The sequence below is a fragment of the Strongylocentrotus purpuratus genome, unplaced genomic scaffold, assembly GCF_000002235.5.
Source record: "Strongylocentrotus purpuratus isolate Spur 01 unplaced genomic scaffold, Spur_5.0 spur5_scaffold_17, whole genome shotgun sequence".
Lineage (NCBI taxonomy): Eukaryota > Metazoa > Echinodermata > Echinoidea > Camarodonta > Strongylocentrotidae > Strongylocentrotus > Strongylocentrotus purpuratus.
In genome coordinates, this window is record NW_022145602.1 from 27,601,095 (window position 1) to 27,611,563 (window position 10,469).

The 10,469-nt window shown below is 37.7% G+C and overlaps 1 protein-coding gene across 1 annotated transcript; it reads right to left on the bottom strand.

Moving 5' to 3' along the window:
- Positions 1–636: 636 nt before the first annotated feature.
- On the bottom strand, positions 637–9,928 carry LOC105444182. The gene is made up of 4 exons (XM_011678104.2): positions 9,417–9,928; positions 2,806–2,874; positions 2,298–2,360; positions 637–988 (listed from the first exon to the last, which is right to left on the bottom strand). The coding sequence occupies exons 1-4, from the start codon at positions 9,490–9,492 to the stop codon at positions 765–767; spliced, it is 432 nt and encodes a 143-aa protein (XP_011676406.1). The 5' UTR covers positions 9,493–9,928; the 3' UTR covers positions 637–764.
- Positions 9,929–10,469: the final 541 nt, after the last annotated feature.

Sequence of the window (10,469 nt, forward strand, 5' to 3'; positions counted from 1 at the left end):
CTTAGTTAAACTAGGCAGTTATTTTACTTTTGACAAGTCTCTACTTTGTCTTTAAAGTCGATCCGCTGACAGACAGAGTAGGGAGTGACTTCGCGCCAAGTTCGGAAGCCAAGAAACCCTCATCCACCGCGCATGAGATGATAGATGCAGGCCACGTGACCTGGCCAGGGAAGTAAGAAAGATGGAGGACGTTGACTGTTGGTCGCACGGAGAGAGGAAAGAGAGAGAGAGAGTGTGTGTTATAGATAGATGGATAGATATATAGAACCGGCCAAAATATTGGGGGGGGGGGGTGAGAAAATAAGGAAGGGAACAGATTCTATTCTATTCTATGGTAATACTCATCAACGCCTGTTCAGCATCTAGATGAGGGTAAAGCATAGAGTTGTTATATACATCTCTATCCGAAGATAAAATGTCTAGATGAATGTGTTTCACATTTAATCACCGGCAACGTCAAATTATCCAATTTTGATATAAAAATTGTAATGGTTAAGGGTTTCTTTTTTTTTCTTCTTCTGTCAAAACTGCTCTCTCAAAATTACATAAAGCCTCGGTCACAAATGCCATTACGAACTGCTACGAACGCCGTACGAACGAATTTCAGACAATGGAAATTTGGGAAGACAATGGAAAAACGGGGAGATTCGTACGAACGCATCGTTCGTACGAACCTTTGTGACCGTAGCCTTTCTATCGAAATCATCTCACTGTATCATCAGTCCAAATTTCACATCCCCTGTACATCCTCATCATCGTCGTCATCAAACAACCTCCCCTCCAGTCTCCATGACGACGTCGTGGTCATCGCCACTCTCCCTCATGTCCTTGTAGGACGTTTGGTGGCGCCCTGCATGGACCTTCTTTTTGAGTCCTTTGAACAGGTATTGAGTGCCTCGGAGTCCCCCGTACAACGTCACGGCTAAGACGGCGAATAAGACGCATGGGATGAGCACGTGACCAAATATGGTGGCGGGAGAAGCGTCTTCTGTGAATCATACAGAGATAGAGAGAGAGAGAGAGAGAGAGAGAGAGAGAGAGAGTGAGAGAGAGAGAGAGAGAGGGAGAGAGAGATAGAGGGAGAGAGATAGAGAGAAAGAGAGAGAGAGGGAGAGAGAGAGAGAGAGCGAGAGGGAGAGAGAGAGAGAGAGCGAGAGAGAGAGAGAGAGAGGGGGAGAGGGAGAGAGAGGGAGAGATAGAGATAGGGAGAGATAGATAGAGAGAGAGAGAAAGAGAGAGAGAGGGAGAGAAATGGATTTAAATGTAGGCCTATATATAATGATAGAGAACAGTTATGTACCATGAAACAAGAATATAAACATGGGACAAACCACTCGAGACAAGATTAATAATAATAATAATTCTACATTTATATTGCGCACAACTCTGCCAACATAATGGCATTCTTGGCGCACAGATCAACAAATCAAATACATTGTAAGAATATGGTCAACAAATCAAATACGTTACAAAATATGGTCAACAAAGTAAGATGTTTTGCATAGAAGATATGTTTATACTGTACAAATTGTTCCTTTTTATAATTTTGTATCCGAAAATAGTGACATGAAGTATTATCGTCACCTTTTTCTTTTTTATATTGGAAAATCTATTAATTTTCTCCCAAATTGCAGAACTGTATCACAATGTGTATACCTGATTGAATATGTACTATATTAGTTTGGAAACTTATATGGAAAATATTTTTAAAATATGTCCGTGTGTGTAATGTATGAGACAATGTACTATGTTTATACTGTAAGAACAATTATGTTCCTCTTTATCATTTTGGTATAATTATGAAAATCTGAATAAAGGCAAAAAAGCTTTAACAAAAACAAAATATAGCCGAGCCGCCAAGTAAACTAGCGACCAAGCAGACAGATAGACACCTGGGTGGGGAGAGGCGATTGGAGATAAATGTCTGACCAAATAGGACATTCCTGCCTGGATGGGATTCGAATCCTCAACTATCTGACCATAGGTCCATGATCTGACAGTCAAGTCAATGAACACCATGGTTTATGAAGTATATTCACAGAAGCTTTAAAGCCCGTCTGTACTAGTTTAGCCAGGAGGGATTAGGCCACCCAGGGTGGTCACTGACAGGTGGCTATCGTATCAAATCAGCTCTCAATTTACATAAGAAAAAGAGGATCACGGGGGACCAATGGTCACCGATTAGCCAATATTTTCTATATAGAGGAAGCAAGTACCTACAAGTAGTACAGTGGGGCTTTAACTTATCTAACAAGAGGGGAAAGTGGAAAATATATAAAAATAAAAATAAATCTTACTGTCAAATGAAAATATTTGTCCCACAGCTGCCGTCTCGTGTGGTGACATCGTGACGGTAGTTGCTGAAAAGGTGATGAAACAAAACATTGTCATGATTTCATCATTTGTTTCTTCATTTCACAAACGATACACAAAAACAAAAGAAGAAAAAGAAGAAAATAAGCAATAAACCCTGTATAAGGGCTAAATCTTGTTTTGTTTTAATACAAATTACCAAATGTATGCACCGACAGGCTTAGAACAGAATAATCAAAAGCGATTCCTGGTATATTCAGGTAGAAAAGTGATTTTAACAACTCAAAGAAACAGAAAAAGCAATATCAAATAATACTTTGGTAGAAAAAGACGAGATCCTATAATAAGATCAATCCATGAGCCCAATGAAGAAAAAAGAAGAAAAATAGAAAGGAAAAGGAGGGAAAGGGGAAAAGGAGAAGAAGAAGAAATATTACGGTAACGAAGATATTGGGCATTTCATGAGTCAAAAGAAAAAAGATCTGCTCTTACTTGTAATGGCCATCGTTGGATTCGGTCCTCGATGAACACCGTTCATTTTGGTCTGTGGTTTTCTGCCAACTATAAAGAAAAACGAATAAAATGCACTAAATATGGGAACTAGATGGTAAGAGAGAAAAGAAAATGAGAATGGAAGGCAGGGGTAGATACCTTTAGGGGGGGCAGTATCGAAAATATTTGACGTGTTAAGCAAACAGATGAAAAAGAAAAGAAAGGATTTCGGGGGCATTCGTATATTTGTTTCCTTTTTCACTTGGGGTCTGTGGGGCTGGGTCGTGTTACCCCTACATATACATGTACATTTGACACTGATGGACTACTTGGAAATATGTAGACATTTAAATTTAGTGTTTGGGTTATCTAGTTGCAAGGTTATAATAAACTCAAGAAATGGCGGCCATTTTGGACACCATCTTAGATTGCGGAAAACGCTCAAGGAGGATTTATAGAACCTTTAGTATGTTATTTTAGACATATTCCTGGACCTAACCTGAAAAAAAATCAGCCTGTTATGAGAAATGTTCAGGTTTAAGCCTATTTTGACCTAATGCTCTTGGCCTATTATAGAGGAGGAGACGAAAGGACAAGGGTCTATAGATGGCTACTGCCGAACTAATCTAAATGGGGGGGGGGGGGGGGCGGGGTGGAACAATGTTGTCGCATTTTAGCAACCTAAAAAACAAAAGCCCAAAAGCTAAAAAAAAAATATCCATTATGCAAGAAAAAGAACTCCCATATATCATCGCTCACAAGGCTAAAGAAATAAAAAAATATATATTAATCGCACATGAATGAATAACATGAATAATATAAAAGAGAGAACAAACCAATTTGAGAGATATGAATATTTACTTCATTGAAGAATCTTATAGGGCTCTGACTTTTAGTTTCTTCAGAATGCTTAAATAAGGGATATTTTCATTCACTCATTCAAGAAATTAAGATCAAGGAACTGCTTGATAGGATGAAGTTTGAAAGATTAATCTCGAACTCTCCCGAACTTCATTTTTACATTCTCAATGTTGCCCTAGCCCGGATATAAAACACATTATTCATAAACGCCCCCTGACGGAAAGATTCCTTGTACAAAAAAGATCCAAGGAACTGCTTGGTATAAAGATGAAGTTTGAAAGATTAACCTCGAACTCTCCCAAACTTCACGCTTTTTAAAACATTCCCAATGTTGCCCTAGCCCGGATATAAAACACATTATTCATAAACGCCCCCTGACGGAAAGATTCCTTGTACAAAAAAGATCCAAGGAACTGCTTGGTATAAAGATGAAGTTTGAAAGATTAACATCGAACTCTCCCAAACTTCACGCTTTTTAAAACATTCCCAATGTTGCCCTAGCCCGGATATAAAAACACATGAGTCACAAACGTCCCACGGGAAGATTTCTTGAGCAGCAAGGAGAAGGGGGCAACCCTCTCCCGAACCTCCCCACGGAGACGCGAGACGATTAGAAATGTTAGTTCCAGGTTTTGGCCGCGCGCCTTGAGTTGCCACGGGAACAGTAACGGTAAATTTCGGGCGGGTAGAGTCATATTTCCTGTTTTTAAACTAGAAATCTGTTTCCACTCTTAGATAACCCTCAACAAAAAATAATCATTATTACCTTCGTTTATTTCATTTAAGCCTTTCTATCTTCCATAAGACAGTTCTGTTGGTTCAAGTGCGGGCTCGAGAAAGTTGAGTAACAATGTCAACTGGTAGTCATACAATTTAAGGTCACGTGATTCTTCTGCAGATTTTTCAAGCTACTCCTAGTTCAACGTTCTGGTAAGAAATTTGGATTTTCAGTAAATCCTGCGCAGATTCAATATAATTTGTTCATTATACAGTGAACGAGTAGTTTTTGGACCAGGAAAATACAAACAAACTAATGAAAAGGTGTTAGAAACTGCACGATCTACACGATTCGAAAAGACTTTTCGAAACTTCGAAATGAGCGAACATGGCAGTGGCATTACGCAACGTAAAGAGGATTATACATGACATAGGTATGTTTTCATTAGCTCGAGATTGCCAAATAGCCCGCTGTTCCTGACAAATTGCGTCTCCATCAGCTCGAGACTCGACCTTGTGTAATTAGCTGGAGATATTCTGCTCAGAATTCGCGGATAGTGCGAGTTTTCGGGCTGGTGAAAACGCACCGGACACATAGCGGAATATTTTGCCAAATAGCACGATATTTAGCAAACTAACCCAAAATATCATGGAATGATTATCTTGACCAAATATCCCACTAATTGCAACTGCGGGCTGATGAAGACGCAAATTAGTTTGATAATGTGCGATAGGGATAGTTAAAATAGCGGGTTATTTGGCAAGTTCAAGCTGATGAAAACAGGCCTTGTTGCATTTTCCCTTGAGATGATTTCCCGGAAGTTTCGTTGAAAAGCTCAACTCATGAGACTTCCTGTTTCATTCTTTGGTGAGGACTACATAAAGCTCCAATGTTCTTCTATTACGCCGCGCAGTATACTCAGCAGTTTCTTACTTTCTTCAATTATACTTTGAGAGATATCATTTACTTGCAATCTTAACGCCCCCACTCAAAAATGAAATGGAAGCTGTTATTACCAATCATATGAAAGAATATGTTTTTGACTAATACGTGATGATACAAATTTTGCCGGGAAACCGCCTACTAATTGATATATTTGGTTAATTATCATATCGATCCGGCCTGGATAGGTGTCGTGAATGCACTTCAACATTGAACATTTGGGCATTATTTCTGTTTTTTGCGAATTTGGGTTGAAGTTTTGCCATCTAAACCTCTGAAGGCAATATTTAAACAATATTGAATTGATATTTTGCATCCAAAACCCTTGAACCGCAATTTTACCACTACCGGTCTATATCATTCAGTTGCAGTACATATTTTGTTTGATTATGTTTACCTCTATGTTCCGGTATTCTTCTGACATTTACAATATCAGATGATCACCTTTAATAATGACTGTCTGGGAGCAAAGTGACGAGGAAGTGAATAATTCGATCTTGGCAATGGTTCATCAACTTCTCCATGAACAGGGACAAAATTGTGGTAATGACAGTTTATTATGTAATGTATCGCTTTAAAAATGCCCAGTACTTGCCAGAAAGTAATGGCAATGATTTTGCATGTTTGAAAGAGGGGGAAGTTGACTAAGTTGATGGACCATAACAAAGACGAGGATGAGGACTGATGATTTGATGAAGATGATCACAAGAACAAGAACAATATCAACAATATCAACAACAATAATAACAACAACAAAAAAACAAGAACATTAATAATACTCATATTCATAATAGTGTTAATGAAATTGAAAATAATAATAACAATGATGATAATGAAAATGATAATGATAATAATGGTAGCAATAATAATGATGATAATGATAACATTATTATCAATAATAGTATTAACGACATCAATAGTATTTTTAAATAGAAGAAGGAGAAGAAGAAGGAGAAAACAGAAGTAGACGAATAATAAGAAGGAGTTGTAGATGAAGAAACACGAGATGAACAAAAAGAAGATGAAGAAAAAAGAAAATTATAATCCGTTTTAATGATCGGGTTTTAAGATAAGTGGATCTCTTTCAATACAATCTAAGAAGCTCATCTTACTTCTACATGGAGGCAAAATGCCAACCTAACTGTCATCACGCTCCCGATTGCACTTCCTTCGTCAAACTTCGAGAGGGCTCAAATTCCGCTTAAAGGTTGAGACTTGAATTTCCGCTAGACAGAAGGTGTTTGTTTTGTACATTAAAGCCCCACTGCACTACTTATAGCTACTTGCGCCCTCTATATAGCAAACAAAGCCTAATCGGTGCCTGTTGGTCTCCCATGATTCACTTTTGCTTAAGTCATATCTGATTTGATGAGATAACCACTTGACAGTGACCTTGCAGGGAGGTCAATCCCCCTGTCCAAACTAGTACAGACGGGTTTTAAAGGCTGTCTGATAAAAATATTTCATTTATTTCGAATTATTTTCGATACATTCATTCAGTAATTTTTCCTGAAACAATCCTTACACCTCTGACGTATGACAACAACGTCAGCACCACCAACAACAACTAAACAATAAGAACAAATGATACCACGATGATTTAATGAAACTATTGCTTCCAAATTCCGAAAATTTGTATTGAAACTGTATCTGCATCGGAAAATGTGCTGCTCCCGTTTAAAAATTAGATATCAGATCTGCATATTCTGAGATTTTCATGGTCGCAGCTACCATGAAATGGCCATAGGCGCTATTTGATATATTTGAAATTTACGGGGAGCACCGGTAAATTTTGTTTACTCAATTTCTCGAAAGCAGAAGTGTTTTTTGGGCTAAATTTTGTAGTGCTTATATAACATCCATAGGGGCATCCAAATAATTTCAAAGAATTACTATCCATCCAAATATCAAATTTTCTCAAAACTTTGCAGTACCTTTAAAGCGCAGGAATAATGAAGGAAAAAGTCTATCGATAAAGGGATACGCTATAAGCTGAAGAGCAGATATTGATGATAGATTACTTTAGAAAAGGGAAAAGAGGAGAAGGACGAGAAAAGATATTAATTAGTGTGATCATCACACGCGAGCAAATAAATTTATTTTTCTACGTATACTTTGTTTTTAGGACGTATTGTAAAACAGCCTCTGAGGAACAAATTCTTCAACAAGCTCTGCTTGTAGTTAGTTCCTTTTTTCTCCTGCTCTTACTATTATTTGTCTGATTGCATTTGTTTATTTTTGTAACATAGTTATTCATTGTGTTATGTTTTGCATAAGAAACAAATCATTTGAATCTTGAATCTTGAATCTTGAATCTTGTATAAATGTCATGGTATTTTATAGCCTGTGATACCAATCTCTACTCTCTTGCGAACCTTCAAATCAAGATTAAAAAATAGACAGATGTTTAAAGTTAGCCATTATCACGAAATTACTAGCTTACATTCAAGTAATCTCTTATTTCTTTCGTCGAGATTCAGGGATATTCATGTTTTTGTTTATCGTCATGATCTAAAACCGAAAGCCTCCGTGGCATTGGTGTCTTCTTCAGTGGAGGGGGGGGGGGGGGGATGGGGAGGGGGAGGGAGACGAAGGGATGATTGCGGGAGGATGAGGATAGGGTGGGGTGGTGCGGGGGCAGGGGGGGGGATACAATCCAACTTGTAAACATCAACAATTGTAAACAAAAATGAACATTAAGTAATTGGCTAGACATTACTTATCGCTACGAAGTAAAATATCAGAAAGGAAATCTAGAACCAGACTTAATTTTATTAAATTTTTGTACCAAATGTACATATATCTGCATTGATTATCAATGTGAAATCAAATCTGAAGACTTAGTTCTGATCTCACTGATCTGGCGGGCTTCTCACTTTCCGGCTCACTGAAACAAGAAGATTTGGACTGCTTGAACAAGATGACTCATCGTATTCATTCCAGTATTGAATACAAGACGTTACATGATATTTCCTCTGGTGCAGTTGCTGAGGATTTATATGTTTTCATGGTTGAATTTCACTGCGAAGGGTGGGTTTGACACTATCCTAGTCATACGATACGAATAGATAACATTGACATGATTCAAGTGGAGCAAACGACGTGTAGAAACACTTTTCATTTTTCATTTGTTTTCTCACTAAAACATATACCAGAACTGAAATAAAGAACATTAATTGTGTGTGTCATGGTGATAGGGATCAATGTAGTAGTAGTGGTGGTGTTTTTGTTTACCTAACTGCTAAGGACATAATGGGAGGGGGGGGGCGGAGGAATAGAAAGCATAACAAGCATAGAAAAGCATGAAAAGCATAAAGGAGGACCGACGTCTTTAGGTCCTCTCCGAGAGACCTGGTAATGAGGATTAATGCCTTACCAAAGGGCACAAGTGCATCGCCTTGGTTTCGAACCCTGGTCGCCGGATTACGAGTCCACTGCTCTACCAACTGAGCTATCGCGCCTCCCTCTGTACATATACGTGAGGATATTTGTTTACAAATTTGTGCCATAGTTGAGGTTCTACTCTTGGCAGAGAACGCAATGTATTTCCCTGCGCAATACTTCTGTGAGCAGAATCAAGTTTCACAATTTTTCTTTTATTTATCATATCAACCTGTTACCAGTGTAGCATATACATTGATATAACGGTTGATATGTACAATGAAGAACATTATAAGGTGGGAAAGTGTGATGACTATTTCTAATCATACATAAAGATTTCTCAAGAGTATGTTACTACTACCGTACTAGTATTGTTGATGATGGTGATGGTGATCATAATGACAACAACAACAACAAGAAAAAGTAATAATAATACTAATATGACTGATAGTTATAATAAACGATGACATGGGTGATCGAGCAAAAGGCAAAGCATGAAAATATGACAAAAAGCAAAACAAAGAAACCCCCAAAATCCCAAACAAAAAAGAAAAGTGAAACACAATAAATATAAAAGCAAGCAAAACAAAACAGAACAGAACAAAACAAAAGAAACCAATACAAAACAAGACAAATAAAGAAAAGAAAACAAAGCAAAGCAATAGAAAAGAAGAAGAAAGAAAAGAAAAAATCGCGTTAAATCACTTACCAGCAAATGAACACACTGCGAAGATTCCGATGAAGACGACTCCAAAGTTAATTGACCTCACTATCAAACTCGCCATTTTATATTTTTCTTCAGTTTGATGACTATCAAACACGCGTACGAAGGTTTGTGATTCTAGGAATGGATACTGAAGTATTTGAGATGATTTCTTGCTTTTCAATAACTAATCATCTACCAATTCGACAATCAAGTTCACTGAGAAATTAATTTGTGCTCTTCTTCAACTTTACAGAGGCTCCTATGTCTTTTGATAGATCATAAACCAGCCAGATGAGTAATTTGGAACTCGAAAGCCAATTTGTAAACTTGTTCTCTTTTTGATGGCCTTAACTAAATCCTGGACGATGAAGTATTTATGACAGTTGGGCAACTTCCAGAGTTTCTTCGGGCAATACAGGTTATGCGAACTATGCAAAAAACACTTGCGAAATATCGGTCAAATGTTCAAGTGCTTCAATAATAATTTCAAAATACGTCGTTGTCTGAAACGCACTATGTGTTGTTTGAGTTGCCCAAAAAGTTGCGACTAACTTTTATACTTTTTCTCCGCGAGCAAAAAGTATTGGCAAGGAAAGTTAGGGGATGGCGTCATTAGCTCTACCCACTCCTAACTGTTCATTGCTCCACATGGTTGTGTTTACAAAATTCAGTTTCTTGCTAGACTTTGTAAACAGTCGTTGTTGTCACATGTTTTTTTATTTACCTCTAAGATATATATGTTTAATAAGGAAATATAGAAATAAAGTACCAGATGCGTAATTATTATTTTTTCTGTTTTCGAAACCAGATACACGACATTTAATGTGTTTATGCTAATTTAATTTGCTAAGGTGTAAATCAAAACTATCACAAAGTGTCTGCAAACTAGACTACCTGTTCTTGTACGGATGTAGGCGGGGCTCTCGATCTCACACTTGATTGGTTGTCTTGATTCGCAGGATTAACCCTCATAAAGAATAAGAAGCTGACGATGAAAACGAGACTCCGCGTACTCAAATGCTACGTGTATCCAGTTCTAATGTATGGATGTGAAGC